We start from the raw sequence: 17,121 nt of genomic DNA on the forward strand, positions 1-17,121 counted from the left end.
CACTTCTGCTTGCAGGACACAGAGAAGGCACCCAGACCTGTGCCCACCAGTGTCCCAACCCAGCACTAACAGCACCTCCACTGTGACTGCACAAAAGTTGCCAACAGGGGCTACAGCCCTGCCCAGCTGTGTTGCCTCTGTCATGTTGGTGAACACCTGCAGGGAGGCAGGTTCCCCGCAACCTGCTTGTACTCTGACACAGCTGCTGTACCCACTACTACTGGCACATGTGAATGGGGACAGATCCTGCTGTCACTGCACTATGAAACACTTTGGCTTACAACACCAGCTAAAGTGGAGTGGCCAGCAGTCTGGGAGCATCTCGCCCTACCCAGTACAGTGGATTCCTAACCTTGAGGAGCCAGAGAACAAAGTTGGGGCCCAATACAAGTCCCCAAGTTGTGTTAGAATGCACAGTCCAGAAATTGGGAGCTCAGCACTGTCCCCTAAAATGTTCCAGAAATTAATCCAGTTGGCTGAATCCACCTTATATTACAATCAAACACTCAAGGCCATCAAATAGGATAAAGGGGAAAAAAACCCATCCAAAGGACAGCAACCTCAAACATTGAAGAGGGACAAGCCCGCAAAGATGAGAAAGAACAAGCACAAGAACCCTGACAACTCAAAATGCCAGCGGGCCCTCTTTCCTCCAAATGACTGCATCACCTCTCCAGCAAGGATTCTAAACAGGGTTGAAAAGGCTGAAATGACAGAAATAGAGTTCAGAATATGGATAGGAAGGATGATCATTGAGCTACAGGAATATGCTGAAAGCTAGTCCAAGGAAGCTAAAAATCATGATAATGCAGGAGCTGACAGACAAAATAGCTAGTATAGAAAAGAATGTAACTGACCTGATAGAGCTGAAAAACACTCTATAGGAATTTCAGAATGCAATTGCAAGTATTAACAGTAGAATAGACCAAGTTCAGGAAAGAATATCAGAGCTTGAAGACTGGCCTTCTGAAATACGACAGTCAGACAAAAACAGAGAAAAAACAATGAAAACAAATGAACAAAACCACCGAGGAATATGGGATTATGTAAAGAGACCAAATCTACAACTCACTGGTGTCCCTGGAAGAGACGGGGAAAAAGGAGCCAACTTACAAAACATATTTCAGGATATCATCCATGAAGACTTCCCCAATCTAGCTAGAAAGGCCAACATTCAAATTGAAGAAATGCAGAGAACCCCAGAAAAACACTTGCAAGAAGATCATCCCCAAGACGCATAATCATCAGATTCTCCAAGGTCAAAATGAAAGAAAAAAATGTTAAAGGCAATTAGAGAGAAGGATCAGGTCACCTACAAAGGGAAGCCCGTGAGACTAAAAGCATACTTCTTAGCAGAAACTCTACAAGCAAGAAGAGATTGCGGGTCAATATTCAACATTCTCAAAGAAAAGAAATTCCAACAAAAAATTTTTTAAAATTAATTTATTTTACTTTATGTGCATACTATATCTGGCATTTCTCCTCATGTTATCCTTCCCCACCCTCCCCTCCCTTCCCACCCCCTGCTATCTCTCCCCTACCCCCCTCAACTGTCCCCAGTGTGTGATGCTCCTCTCCCTGAGTCCATGTGTTCTCGCTGTTCAACACCCACCTATGAGTGAGAACATACAGTGTTTGGGTTTCTGTTCTTGTGTCAGTTTGCTGAGAATGATGGTTTCCAGATTCATCCAAGTCCCTACAAAAGACACAAACTCATCGTTTTTTATGGCTGTGGAGTATTCCATGGTGTATATGTACCATATTTTCTTTGTCCAGTCTATCATTGATGGGCATTTGGGTTGATTCCAGGTCTTTGCCATTTTACACAGGGCTGCAATGAACATACGTGTGCATGTGTCTTTATAGTAGAACTATTTATAGTTCTTTGGGTATATACCCAGTAATAGGATTGCTGGGTCAAATGGCATTTCTATTTCTAGATCCTTGAGAAATCGCCACACTGTCTTCCACAATGGTTGAACTAATTTACACTCCCACCAACTGTATAAGAGTGTTCCTATTTCTCCACATCCTCTCATCCTCTCCAGCATCTGCTGTCTCCAGATTTTTTAATGATTGCCATTCTAACTGGTGTGAGATGATATCTCAGTATAGTTTTGATTTGCATTTCTCTTATGACCAGTGATGATGAGCATTTTTTCATGTTTGTTGGCCTCATATATGTCCTTTTTTGAAAAGTGTCTGTTCATATCCTTCACCCACTTTTGAATGGGTTTGTTTGTTTTTCTTTTTCTTATAAATCTGTTTCAGTTCTTTGTAGATTCTGGATATTAGCCCTTTGTAAGATCAGTAGATTGCAAAAATTTTTTCCCATTCTGTTGGTTGCTGATTCATTCTAATGATGGTGTCTTTTGCTGTACAGAAGCTCTGGAGTTTAATTAGATCCCATTTGTCTATCTTGGCTTTTATTGCCATTGCTTTTGGTGTTTTAGTCATGAAGTCCTTGCCTATGCCTATGTCCTGGATGGTTTTGCCTACTTTTTCTTCTGGTGTTTTTATGGTGTTAGGTTTTATGTTTAAATCTTTAATCCATCTGGAGTGAATTTTAGTGTAAGGTGACAGGTAGGGGTCCAGTTTCTGCTTTCTGCACATGGCTAGCCAGTTTTCCCAACACCATTTATTAAACATGGAGTCCTTACCCCGTTGCTTGTTTTTGCCAGGTTTGTCAAAGATCACATGGTTGTAGATGTGTGGTGTTTCTTCTGGGGTCTCTGTTCTGTTCCATTGGTCTATGTCTCTGTTTCGGTACCAGTACCATGCTGCTTTGATTACTGTAGCCTTGTAGTATAGTTTGAAGTCTTGCAGTGTGATGCCTCCGGCTTTGTTCTTTTTGCTTAGGATTGTCTTGGCTATGCAGGGTCTTTTGTGATTCCATATGAAGTTTAAAGTGTTTTTTTCCAGTTCTGTGAAGAAGGTCATTGGTAGCTTGATGGGGAGAGCGTTGAATCTATAGATTACTTTGGGAGGTATGGCCATTTTCATGATATTGATTCTTCCTAACCATGAGCATGGAATGTTTCTCCATCTGTTTGTGTCCTCTCTTATTTTGTTGAGCAGTGGTTTGTAGTTTTCCTTGAAGAGGTCCTTTATATCCTTTGTTAGTTGTATTCCTGGGGATTTTATTCTCTTTGTAGCAACTGTGAATGGGAGTTCGCTCTTGATTTGACTCTCTGTTTGTCTGTTATTGGTATATAGGAATGTTTGTGATTTCTGCACAATGATTTTGTAACCTGAGACTTTGCTGAAGTTGCTTATCAGTTTGAGAAGATTTTGGGCTGAGACCATGGGGTCTTCTAGATATACAATCATGTCATCTGCAAATAGAGACAGTTTGACTTCCTCCTTTCCTAATTGAATACATTTTATTTCTTTTTGTTGCCTGACTGCTCTGGCTAGAACTTCCAATAGTATGTTGAATAGGACTGGTGATAGAGGGTATCCTTGTCTAGTGCCTGATTTCAAAGGGAATTCTTCCAGCTTTTGCCTGTTCAGTATCATATTGGCTGTAGGTTTGTCATATATAGCTTTTATCATTTTATGATATGTTCTGTCAATACCTAGTTTATTGAGAGTTTTTAGCATGAAGGGTTGTTGAATTTTATAGAAGGCCTTCTCTGCATCTATTGAGATAATCATGTGGTTTTTGTCTTTGGTTCCATTTATGTGATGGATTACATATATGGATTTGCATATGTTGAACCAGCCTTGCATCCCCGGGATGAAGCCTACTTGGTCGTGATGGATAAGCTTCTTGATGTGCTGTTGCGATATGTTTGCCAGTATTTTATTGAAGATTTTTGCCTCGATGTTCATCATGGATATTGGCCTGAAGTTTTCTTTTTTAGCTGAGTCTCTGCCTGGTTTTGGTATCAGGATGATGTTGGTCTCATAAAATGAGTTAGGGAGGATTCCCTCGTTTTGTATTGTTTGATACAGTTTCAGAAGGAATGGAACCAGCTCCTCTTTGTATGTCTGGTAGAATTCGGCTGTGAACCTGTCTGGACCTGGACTTTTTTTTGGTTGGTAGGCTATTGATTGCTGCCTCTACTTCAGCCCTTGTTATTGGTTTATTCAGGGTTTCAACTTCCTCCTGATTTAGTCTTGGTAAAGTAGGAATGTCAAGGAATTTATCCATTTCTTCCTGGTTTACTGGTTTATGTGAGTAGAGCTGTTTGTAGTAATCTCTGATGGTAGTTTGTATTTCTGTGGCATCAGTGGTGACATCCCCTTTATCATTTTTTATTGCACCTATTTGATTCTTCTCCCTTTTCTTTTTTATTAATCTGGCTAGCGGTTTGTTGATCTTTTCAAAAAACCAGCTCCTGGATTTATTGATTTTTTGAAGGTTTTTTTGTGTCCCTATCTCCTTCAGTTCTGCTCTGCTCTTAGTTATTTCTTGTCTTCTGCTAGCTTTTGAGTTTTTCAGATCTTGCTCCTCTAGCTCTTTTGATTTTGATGATAGGGTTTCGATTTTAAGATCTTTCCTCTCTTCTCTGGTGGGCATTTATTGCTATAAATTGCCCTCTCAACACTGCTTTAAAGGTGTCCCAGAGGTTCTGGTAAGTTGTGTCTTCATTCTGGTTGGTTTTGAAGAACATCTTTATTTCTGCCTTCATTTCATTGTTTATCCAGTCAACACACAGAAGCAAGTTGTTCAGTTTCCAAGTGGTTGTGTGGGTTTGAGTGTGTTTCTTGATCTTGAGTTCTAGCCTGATTGCACTTGGTCTGATAGGCTGTTTGTTATGATTTCTGTTCTTTTGCATTTGCTGAGGAGTGATTTGCTTTCAATGATCTGGTCAATTTTAGAGTAAGTGCAATGTGCTGCTAAGAAAAATGTATATTCTGTGGATTTGGGGTGGAGTGTTCTGTATATGTCTATTAGGTCTGCTTGCACTCAAGCTCTGCATTGGTCCAGCTCTACATTCAAGTTCTGGATATCCTTGTTAATTTTCTGTCTTGTTGATCTGTCTAATATTGACAGTGGAGTGTTGAAGTCTCCCACTATTATTGTGTGGGAGTCTAAATCTTGTTTTAGGTTGTTAAGGACTTGCTTTATGTATCTGGGTGCTCCTGTGTTGGGGGCATATATATTTAGGATAGTTAGCTCTTCCTGTTAGATTGATTCTTTTACCATTATGTAGTGTCCTTCTTTGTCTCTTTTGATCTTTGTTGATTTGAAGTCTATTTTATCAGAGACTAGGATTGCAACCCCTACTTTTTAAATTCTCCATTTTCTTGGTAAATCTTCTTCCATCCCTTTATTTTGAGTCTATTTGTGTCTTTGTATGTGAGATGGGTTTCCTGAATACCGCACACCGACGGGTTCTGACTTTTTATACAGTTTGCCAGTCTGTGTCTTTTGATTGGGGTGTTTAGGCCATTTACATTCAATGTTAATATTGTTATGTGTGAATTTGATCCTGCCATTTTGTTACTGGCTGGTTTTCTCTCCCATTTTTGACTCATTTTCCTCATTGCATTTTTGGTCTTTGCCAACTGGTTTGCTTTTGCAGTGACTGGTACTTGTTCTTTTCCATGCTTAGCGTTTCTTTCAGGAGCTCTTGTAGAGCAGGTCTGGTGGTGACAAAATCTGTCAATAATTGCTTGTCTGTAAAGGATTTTATTTCTCCTTCAGTTATGAAGCTTAGTTTGGCTAGATATAAGATTCTGGGTTGAAAGTTCTTTTCTTTAAGGATGTTGAATATTGGCCCCCACTCTCTTCTGGCTTGTAGGGTTTCTGCTGAGAGATCTGCTGTGAGTCTGATTGGCTTCCCTCTGTGGGTGATGTGACCAGAAGTTTCTCTCTGGCTGCCCTTAGCATTTTTTCCTTCATTTGGACCCTGGTGAATCTGACGATTATGTGTCTTGGGGTTGCTCTTCTTGAGGAATATCTTTGTGGAGTTCTCTGTATTTCCTGAATTTGAAATTTGGATTGCCTTGCCAGGCTTGGCTGTTCTCCTGGATAATATCCTGGAGTGTGTTTTCCAGCTTGGATTCATTCTCCCCATCATATTCAGGTACACTGATCAAGCGTAGATAAGGTATTTTCACATAATCCCCTATTTCTTGGAGGCTTTGTTCATTTTTTTTTTTTGCTCCTTTTTCTCGTCTTGCCTTCTCTTTTTATTTCATTGAGTTGATATTCACTCTCTGATATCCTTTCTTCTGCTTGATCAATTTGGCTATTAAAACTTGTGTTTGCTTCACGTAGTTCTCATGCTGTGTTTTTCAACTCCACCAAGTCATTTATGTTCTTCTCTAAGCTGGTTATTCTAGTTAGCATTTCGTCTAACCTTTTTTCAAGGTTTTTGGTTTCTTTGCATTGAGTTAGAACGTGTCCCTTTAGCTCAGAAAAATTTGTTATTATCCACCTTCTGAAGCCTGTTTCTGTCAATTCGTTGCACTCCTCAGTCAAGTTGTGATCCTGTGTTGTTGAGGAGTTGTGATCCCTTGAAGGAGAATAGGTGATCTGGTCTTTGATGGTTTCATCTTTTTTGTGCTGTTTTTTCCCCCATCTTTGTGGATTTACCTGGCTGTGGTGTCAGGGAGCTGCTTGATGAGGTCACTTGTCTGTCTGTGGAGGCCCTACTGGGTTTCTAGGGACTCCTTCAGGTTACTAGGGAAGCTTCTTGTGTCTTTTTTCTTTATACTGGAGGATTAGGGCTGCCTTTTCCACTGACCTGTAGGCACTGCTGGGTTGTCACGAACGCTGTCCCATTGCTACATAGGCTTCCTGTGTTTTTTGTTAAAACATGTAGCCCAGTCCCACCCCCCTCTAGTGGTGGGTTGTGCCCTTCCTCCACTGGGCTGGATCATTCAGGATTCAGCTCAGACTGTGGCACAAGCTATGCAACCCACTAGAGTCAGGGCTTCAGCCCTCTGGGGTTTGTGGGGGAGGGTAGGGACCCACCCAGCCACACCCTGCCATCTCCCCCTTTCAGCTTCTTCTCTCTCTGGTCATGGGGTAGGGGCCTGCCCAGCTGCTCCCACTTATAGCTCCCTCTCTCTCTGGGTAGGTGCAAGGGGTGATAGCTCAGTCTGCAGGCTCTTATTCAACTCAGTGCTTGTAATTCCCAGTGCTTGACTGGCAACGATCCCCTGTTCTGTGTATTGCTGAGGCTTTGGGGGAAGCACTGTATCTGGGCCAGAGTGCCAGAGGGGGATCCTCCAACTAGCTGGTCAGATGCACTTTCTGGGTGAAGCAGCACCCCTCCTTGCCTTGGTCTGCCCTCAGTGGTCTTTGCTCACTATCGGACCAGACCCATTGAAATGCACCTGGTACCTTGGTTGGAGCTAGGAGATCTCTGGATTTCTGCATCTCTCTCACTGGGTGTTGTATGCTGGAGTTGTGTCTAATCGGCCATCTTGGAACTCTATATCCCAACAAAGAATTTAATATCCAGCCAAACTAAGCTTCATAAGCAAAAGACAAATAAGAAATGCTGAAAACCAAATGCTGAGGGAATCTGTTACCACGAGACCTGCCTTATGAGAGATCCTGAAGGAAGCACTAAATACAGAAAGAAAAGACCATTACCAGCCATGACAAAAACACACAAGTACACAGACCAATGACATTATAAAGCAATTACATAAACAAGTCTGCAAAATAACCAGCTAACATCATGATAAAGGATCAAATCAACACATATCAATACTAACTTTGTAAATGGGCAAAATTTCCCAATTAAAAGGCACAGAGTGGCAAGCTGGATAAAAAACCAAGACCCACTGGTATGCTGTCTTCAAAAAGACCCATCTCACATGCAGTGACACACATAGGCCCAAAATAAAGGGATGGAGAAAAATCTACCAAGCAAATGGAAAATGGAAAAAAAGTAGGGCTTGCAATCCTGATTTCAGACAAAACAGATTTCAAACCAAAAAAGATTAAAAAAGACAAAGGGTATTACAGTATATATGCACCCAACACGGGAACACTCAGATTCATAAAGCAAGTTCACAGAGACTTTCAAAGAGACTTAGACTCCTACACAATAATAGAGGGAGACTTCAACACCAACACTGACAGTATTAGACAAATCATCAAGACAGAAAATTAACAAAGATATTCAGGACCTGAACTCAGCACTAGATCAAATGGACCTGATAGACATCTACAGAACTCTCCATTCAAAAGCAACAGAATATACATTTGTCTCATTGCCACATGGCACATAATCTAAAATTGACCACACAATTGGCCCACAAAACACTCCTCAGCAAAATAACTAAAATCATACTTTCTCAGACCAAAGCGCAATCAAATTAGAAATCAAGACTAAGAAATTCACTCAAAATCATAAAATTACATGGAAATGGAATAACCTGCTCCTGAATAACTTCTGAATAAATAATGAAATTAAGGCAGGGCAGAAATCAACAAGTTCTTTGAAACTAATGAGAATAAAAACACAACAAACCAGAATCTCTGGGACACAGGTAAGGCAGTATTAAGAGGGAAATTTATAGCACTAAATGTCAAATCAAAAAGTTTGAAAGATCTCAATTTAACAACCTAATGTCACAACCAAAAGAACTAGAAAATGAAGAGCAAACCAATCCCCAAAGTAGCAAAAGACATAAAATAACCAAAATCAGAATTGAACCAAAGGAGACTGAGACACACACACAAAAACATTTAAAATATCAATAAATCCAGGGGGGTTTTTTGAAAAAATTAATAAAATAGATAGACTGCTAGCTAGACTAATAAAGAATAAAAAGAGAAGATTCTAATAAATACAATCAGAAATGAAAAGGGGGATACTCCCTTTGACCCCACAGGGATACAAATAACCATCAGAGAATATTATGAACACGTTTATGCATATAAACTAGAAAATCTAGAATAAATAAATAAATTCATGGATACAAACACCCTCCCAAGAGGGAACTAGGAAGAAATAAAATCCCTAAATGGACCAGTAATAAGCTCTGAACTTGAGTCAGTAACAGCCTACCAAAAAAAAAAAAAAAAAAAAGGTGAGGACCAGACAGATTCACAGCCGAATTGTACCAAACGCACAAAGAAATGAGGTCAGCATCATTCTGATACCAAAACCTGGCACAGATACAACAACAAACAACAACACAAAACTTCAGACCAATATCTTTGATGAACATTGATGCAAAAATCCTCAACAAAGTACTGGTACACCAAATCCAGCAGCATATCAAAGAGCTTTTTCACCACAATCAAGTAGGCTTTATCGGTCAGCCGTGGTGGCTTATGCCTGTAATCCCAGCACTTTGGGAAGCTGAGGTGGGTGGATCACTTGATGTCAGGAGTTTGAGACCAGCCTGACAAACATGGTGAACGGCCCCCGTCTCTACTAAAAATACAAAAATCAGCCAGGCCTGTAGTCCCAGCTACTTGGGAGGCTGAGGCAGAAGAATCTTTTGGACCCAGGAGGCAGAGGTTGCAGTGTGCCAAGATCGTGCCACTCCACTCTAGCCTGATTCTATAGCTAGAAAACCCCACAGTCTCAGCCCAAAAGCTCCTTAATCTGATAACTTCAGCAAAGTCTCAGGATACAAAATCAACATGCAAAAATCACCGATATTCCTATATGCCAACAACAGTCAAGCCAAGAGCCAAATCAGGAATGCAATCCCACTCACAATTGCCCTTCTCCCCCCAGCACACAATACCTAGGAAGACAGCTAACCAGGAGGTGAAAGAGCTCTACTAGGAGAACTACAAAACAGAGTTCAAAGAAATCAGAGATGACACAAATGGTAAAACATTCCATACTCATGGACAGAAAGATTCAATATCTTTAAAGCAGCCATCCTGCCCAAAGCAATTTATAGATTCAATGCTGTTCCTATTAAAATACCATTGACATTCTTCACATAACTGGAAAAAACTATTTTAAAATTCATATGGAACCAAAAAAGAGCCTGAATAGCCAAGGCAATCCTAAGCAAAAAGAACAAGGATGGAGGCGTATGCTACCTGACTTCAAGCTATATTACAGGGCTACAGTAACCAAAACAGCATGGTGCTGGTACAAAAACAGACACATAGACAAGCAGAACAGAATAGAAAGCCTAGAAATAAGGCTGCATACCTACAACTATCTGATCTTCAGCAAAGCTGACAAAAACAAGCAATGGAGAAAGGACTCCTAATTCAATAAATGGCACTGGAATAACTGGCTAGCCACATGCCGAACATTGAAACTGGACCTCTTCCTTACGTCACATACAAAAATCAACTCAAGGTGGATTGAAGACTTAAACATGAAACCCAAAACTATAAAACCCTGGCAGACAACCTAGGCAATACCATTCTGGACATAGGAATGGGCAAAGGTTTCATAACAAAGACACCAAAAGTAATTGTGACAAAAGCAAACATTGACAAATCAGATCTAATTAAGCTAAAGAGCTTCTGCATAGCAAAAGAAACTATCAACAGAGTAAGCAGACAACCTATTGAACTGGAGAACATTTTTGCAAATTATGCATCTGATAAAGCAACTATAAGGAACTTAAATTTATTTAAAAAAAAAAAAAACCCAAACGACCACATAAAAAAATGGACAAGGGACCTGAGTTTTCAAAGGCCAACAATCATATGAAAAAGGCTCAGCATCACTGATTATTAGAGAAATGCAAATCAAAATCACAAGATACCATCTCGCACCAGCCAGAATAGCTATGATTAAAATGTCAAAAAATAACAGACGCTGGCAAGGCTGCAGAGAAAAAGGAATGCTTATATACCGTTGATGGGAGTGTAAGTTAGTTCAACCATTGTGGAAAGCAGTCAAAGATGTAAAAACATAACTACCATGTGACTGAGCTATCCCAATACTGCATATAAACTCAAAGGAATATAAATCATTCTATCATAAAGACACATGCGCTCATAGGTTCATTGCAGCACTGTTCACAATAGCAAAGACATGGAATCAAGCTAAATCCCTATCAACGGTATACTGGATAAAGAAAATGTGGCACATATACACGATAGAATACCATGCAACCATTAAAAAGAATGAGATCATGTATTTTGCAGGAACATGGATGAAGCTGGAGACCATTATCCTTAGCAAACTAACCAAGCAACAGAAAACCAAATACCACATGTTCTCACTTTTAAGTGGAAGCTACAAGATGAGAACACATGGATACATAGAGGGGAACAAAACACACTGAGGCCTATCAAAGGGTGGATGGAGGGCAGGAGGAGGGAGAGGATCAGGAAAAATAACTAATGGGTACTAGGCTTAATATTTGGTAAAGAAATAATCTGTACAACAAACCTCCATGACACAAATTTACCTATATAACAAACCTGCACAGGTACCCCTGAACTTAAAATAAAATTAAAAAACAAATTAAAAAAAAAACAAAACAAAATAGGCTGGGTGTGGTGGCTCAATGCCTATACTCTCAACACCTTGGAAGGCTGGAGCAGGAGGACTGCTTGAGGCCAGGAGTTTGAGACCAGCCTGGGAAACAGCAAGGCCTCTTCTCTGCAAAAAAATGTTAAAAAAATTAGGTAGGCAGGTGGCATGCACCCAGTCTCAGCTACTCAGGAGGCTGAGACAGAAGGATTACTTTATTCTAGAAGTTTGAGGCTGCATTGAACTAAGATTATGCCACAGGACTCCAACCTGGGTGACAGAGTGAGACTGTTTCAAAAAAAAAAAAAAAAAGAAAAAACCCCAGAAAATAGCAGCAAGTGTTGGTGACATGTGGAGAAACTGGAACCCTTGTGCACTGTCAGGATGTAAAACAATGCAACTGCTATGGAAAATACTATGGTGTTTCTTCAAAAAGTTAAACATAGAATGACTATATGATCCAGCCATCTCACATCTCTGTATATACCCAAAAGAAGTGAAAGCAGGATCTTGAAGAGATATTTGTATGCCAATATTCATAGCAGTATTTACAATAGTTGAAAAGTAGAATTAACTCAAGTGTCCACAGATGGGTGAATAGATGAATTAAAAAATGTGGTAAATATATTAAACGGAACATTATTTAGTCTTAGAAAGGAATGAAATTCTGACCCATGCTAAAACATGGATGAGCCTTGAAGACATTATGCTGAGTAAAATAAGCTACTCACAAAAGGACAAATACTGTGATTACACTTAAATGAGGTATCTAGAGTAATCAAATTCATAGAGACAGAAAGTAGAATAGTGGTGGGTGCCAGAGGATGGGGAGGGGAGAATGGGGAGTTATTATTATTTTTTTAATTGCATTTTAGGTTTTGGGGGGAGTTATTTTCAACAATTAACAACGTTTCAGTTTTGCAACATGAAAAGAGTTCTGGAGATGAATAGAGTTCTGGTGATGGTTGTACAATGATGTGAATATACTTAATGTTACCGAACCCTACACTCAGAAAATAGTTAAGATTGTCAATTTTATGTTATGTGTATTTTATCACAATTAAAAATTTAAGGTTTTTAAAAAGTCAGCTGAACTTTTTAAATGGTAGCTGCAGCTAAACTTTTTAAAAGTCTGTATTTCTGCTTAAACACAAGACTTAATGATGATAAAAGAAACTTACTTGTATGCTAGAGCTCCAGCAAAGTGCTTCTGGATATATGTGTCCATCACAGGTCGAAAGTGAAAATACTTGATGTCTCGGAGCAGGTTGATGATGAACACCTGGGAGATATGGACAGCAAGTCATCAAGGTTCACTCAGGGCTTCATATCTATTCCCAGTAAGAAACAGAGTCTTCCTTCTCCAAAGCATGGCAAATTGTCAGTGTTTTTTCTAGCATTCCCTACAGGTAGTGAATGTAAGATTTCCATTCTGTGTCTGTATTTCTGTCTTGTCTTTTCTCTTTCAAACACCGCAGCCTCCTAATTCAGACCTGGGCTCATCAGTCACTTTCTGTGTTTACTGTGAGCCTCTCCCTTCACAATAATGCTGGGTGGTACAATACAGATCGGGGAAAGGCAAAACAACATGTGTGTAGATGGCATAAACAATAAAGTATCCCCAAAAACTTGGAAAAGAGAGGAAAAAAAGCTTGTTCTCTGAGCCACATCAGCCTATGAAAGGCTGTGGCCTTCAGAAATGGGGCTGGTGGACAGGGAAATTAGGAAGAAGAGCTGGAAGGGCAAACTATGCAAGTACCCATTGCAACTCTCATCTCTTCTCCCCATCTATCGGGCCAACTGGAGTATCTAACTCTCCTCGAATGTATGGCTCTCCGTGGGACTGGACATATTAAGCAAAATACACCATCTATTTTCATTGACCAGCCTTCTGAGACTGGTTCTGAAACAACTGTATAGACTCTGGAACTCTCTTCATGATGGTTACAGCCTAGTTTGCAAGAGAAAAAATGGGCCATTTGATTTCTACTACTCTCTGGGTTTCTGACCTCATGGAAGTCACTATTTCAGGGGCCAGGCAATACTGCAGTAGTGATGAGACTGAAGATCCAGAAACTACAAAGCCAAGGCCTGGAATTGATTATGCTATATTCTTCAAATCTGATTTGCCTGGTAGGTTGGTTGGTCTTCCTGGGGCAACAACACTCAGTCCCTTTTCTATTGGAAATATCTATATCTTGTGCTGATTCACTCTAATAAATTGCTTCCCTTAAATTTTCTGAAATATATGACAGGAATAATTAATAAAAGTAAAGAGTCAGGAAAGTGACTTACCAGTGACTGAAAAACCAACAGGCCGTATTTCTCTGTATTATCATCCAAAATCACAAAGAGTGTATCTAAGATGTCCTGCAGAAACTGAAACAACAAAGAAAGCAGAGGGCTCAGGTATCAGGACCTTATATGCAGTCAAACTTCCACAAACCAATGAATTTAAATTCCAATAAAAAGGTGAAAGATCTCTCTCTGAGGACCTCAAAATACCACTTAAAAATCATCTAGTACCATGAGCCTCCACCTAGCTAAGTGATTACTAGGTGGACTTGAGGTGTTGGCTTATAGCCCAAAGGGCCCCAAGAAAGACTTCAAGCTGAGAGCCAAATCAAGAATGCAACTGCATTACAATAGCCACACCCATAAAATACTTAGGAATACATCTAACCAAGGTGGTGAAAGGCCTCTACAAGCATAACTACAGAATACTGCTGAAGGAAATAATAAATGACACAAACAAATGGAAAAATGTTCTATGCCCATGAGTTGGAAGAATCAATATTGTTAAAATGCCTACACTGACCAAAGCAATCTACAGATTCAACATATTCCTATCAAACTACCGACATCACTTTTAACATAATTAGAAGAAACTATTCTAAAATTAATACAGAACCAAAAAAGAGCCCAAATAACCGAAGCAATCCTAGGCAAAAAGAACAAAGCTGGAGGTATCACATCACCCACTATATTACAAGGCTACATAGCAAAAATGCATCATACAGGTACAAAAACAGACACACAGACCAATGGAACACAACAGAGAGCCTCAAAATAAAATGGCCTACCTACTGCCATCTGATCTTTGACGAAGTCAACAAAAATAAGCAACAGAGACAGGATTCCATATTCAATAGATGGTGCTGGCAGCAAAAGAGACATCAGCAGAGTAAACAGACAACCCTCAGAGTATGATAAAATATTTGAAAACCATGCATCCAACAAAGGACTAGTATCCAGAATCTATAAGGAACTCAAAAAAATCAGCAAAAATCCCAAATAATCCCATCAAAAAGTGGACAAAGGACATGAAAAGACATTTCTCAAAAAGAAGATATACAAATACATCTAACCAAGGTGGTGAACAAATAAATGTATGAAAAAAAAGTTCACCATCATTAATCATCAGGAAAATGCAAATTAAAACCACAATGAGATACGACCTTATTCCTACAAGAATGGCCGTAATTGAAGAGTCAAAACACAACAGATGTTGGTATGAATATGGTGAAAAGGGAACACTTTTATACTGCTGGTGGGGATGTAAATTAGTACAACCACTATGGAAAACAGTATGGTGACTCCTTAAAGAACTAAAAGTAGATCTGCCATTCCAGCAATCCCACTACCAGGTATCTACCCAAAGGGAAAGAAGTCATTATATGAAAAAGATACATACACATGCATGTTTATGGCAGCATAATTAGCATTTGCAAGGATAGAGAACCAACCTAAGTGTGCCCATCAACCAACAAGTGGATAAAAACATGTGGTATACATACACACATACATACCATGGAATACTGCTCAGCCATAAAAAGGAAATACTGCCTTTTGTAGTAATTTGAGCTAGAGGCCACTATTCTTAGTGAAGTAACTCAGGAATAAAAAACCAAATACTGTATTTTCTCACTTATAAGTGGAAACTAAGCTATGAGGATGCAAAAACATACAAAGTGGTATAATGGACTGTGGGGACCAGAGGGGGAAGGTTAGGAAGGTGGTGTGGGACAAAGGCAACATACTGGGTACAGTGTACACTGCTTGGGTGACGGGTGCACCAAAACCTCAGAATTCCCTATGAAAGAGCTCATCTATGTAACCAAAAACCACCTGCATCCCAACAACTATTAAAATTAAAAAAAAAAACATGAAAAAGAGTGTGATAACTGGCAAAACAATAAATGATGCTGAGATAGCTAGCTAGAAGCAGTTAAGGTGAAAGTAAGAAACATTCTTCCTCAGGCAGTATGTTTACATTGTGTGGAAATGAACAATTTCCTTCCCACTGATATGCTGCAGCTAGTACATTACTCATGCTGAAGAATAAATCTGGATCCCTACTTTCACCATGAACAGAAATGAACTCAAGGCAGATTAAAGATTTAAATGTAAGATCTCAAATTATAAGAATTCTAGAAGAAAACCTAGAGAACACCCTTCTGGACATTGGCCATAGGAAATAATTTATCACTAAGTCCTCAAAAGCAATTCCAACAAAAACAATTGATAAATGGAACTTAATTAAACTAAAGTTTCTGTACAGCAAAAGAAGCTATCAATAGAGTAAACAGACAACCTACAGAATGGGAGAAAATATTTGCAAACTGTGCATCTGACAAAGGACTAATATCCAGAATATATAAGGAACTCAACTCAACAAGCAAAAAACAATTCTATTAAAAAGTGAACAGAAGACATGAACAGACACTTCTCAAAAGAAGATATACAACAAAGTGGCCAATAAATATGTAAAAAATGCTCATTATCACTAATCATCAGTGAAATGCAAATTAAAGCCACAATGAGATACTATCTGACACTGGTCAGAGCGACTAGATTAAAAAGTCAAAAAGGCTGGGCGTAGTGGCGCACGCCTGTAATCCCAGCACTTTGGGAGGCTGAGGCAGGCGGATCACTTGAGATCAGGAGTTTAAGACCAGCCTGGCCAACATGGCGAAACCCTGTCTCTAGTAAAAATACAAAAATTAGCCAGGCATGTTGGCTCACACCTGTAATCCCTGCTACTTGGGAGGCTGAGGTAGGAGAACTGCTTCAACCCAGGAAGCAGAAGTTGCAGTGAGCCGAAATTGCACCACTACACTCAAGTGACAGAGCAAGACTCCATCTCAAAAAACAAACAAAAAAGTCAAATAACAGATGCTGGTGAAGCTGCAGAGAAAAGGGAACTCTTACACCTTGCTGGTGGGAATGTAAATTAGTTTAGCTCCTTTAGGAAGCAGTTTGGAGATTTATTTTAAAAACTTAGAACTACCATTCGATCCAGCAATCTTATTACTATGTATGTACCTGAAAGAAAAAAAAATTGTTCTATCAAAAAGACCATGCACTCATATATTCATCCCAGTACTATTCACAATAACATAAGACATGGAGTCAATCTAGTGCCCATCAATAGCAAACTGGATAAAGAAAATGTACATAGGCTGGGTGTGGTGGCTCATGCCTGTAATCCCAGCACTTTGGGAGGCTGAGGCAGGCAGATTATGAGGTCAAGAGATCGAGGCCATCCTGGCCAACATGATGAAACCCCATCTCTATTAAAAATACAAAAATTAGCCAGACGTGGTGGTACACACCTGTAGTCCTAGCTACTCAGGAGGCTGAGGAGGAGAATCGCTTGAACCCAGGAGGGGGAGGTTGTAGTGAGTGGAGATAGCACCACTGGACTCCAGCCTCGGTGACAGAGCAAGACTCCGTCTCA

At 39.8% G+C, this 17,121-nt stretch overlaps 1 protein-coding gene across 7 annotated transcripts in view; it reads right to left on the reverse strand.

Annotated features, from left to right (window-relative positions):
• DOCK3 (dedicator of cytokinesis 3) overlaps nucleotides 1-17,121 on the reverse strand; it is a 682,827-nt gene that overhangs the window by 114,543 nt on the left and 551,163 nt on the right. For all 7 annotated transcript variants that reach the window (XM_017497238.2, XM_017497162.2, XM_017497072.2 and 4 more), the window contains 2 exons: nucleotides 13,677-13,760; nucleotides 12,563-12,663 (listed from right to left, as the gene is read on the reverse strand). In XM_017497238.2, coding sequence (XP_017352727.1) covers nucleotides 12,563-12,663; nucleotides 13,677-13,760 — 185 coding nt within the window. The remainder of the gene's footprint in view (nucleotides 1-12,562; nucleotides 12,664-13,676; nucleotides 13,761-17,121) is intronic.

Source organism: Cebus imitator, unplaced genomic scaffold, assembly GCF_001604975.1.
Source record: "Cebus imitator isolate Cc_AM_T3 unplaced genomic scaffold, Cebus_imitator-1.0 Scaffold0, whole genome shotgun sequence".
Lineage (NCBI taxonomy): Eukaryota > Metazoa > Chordata > Mammalia > Primates > Cebidae > Cebus > Cebus imitator.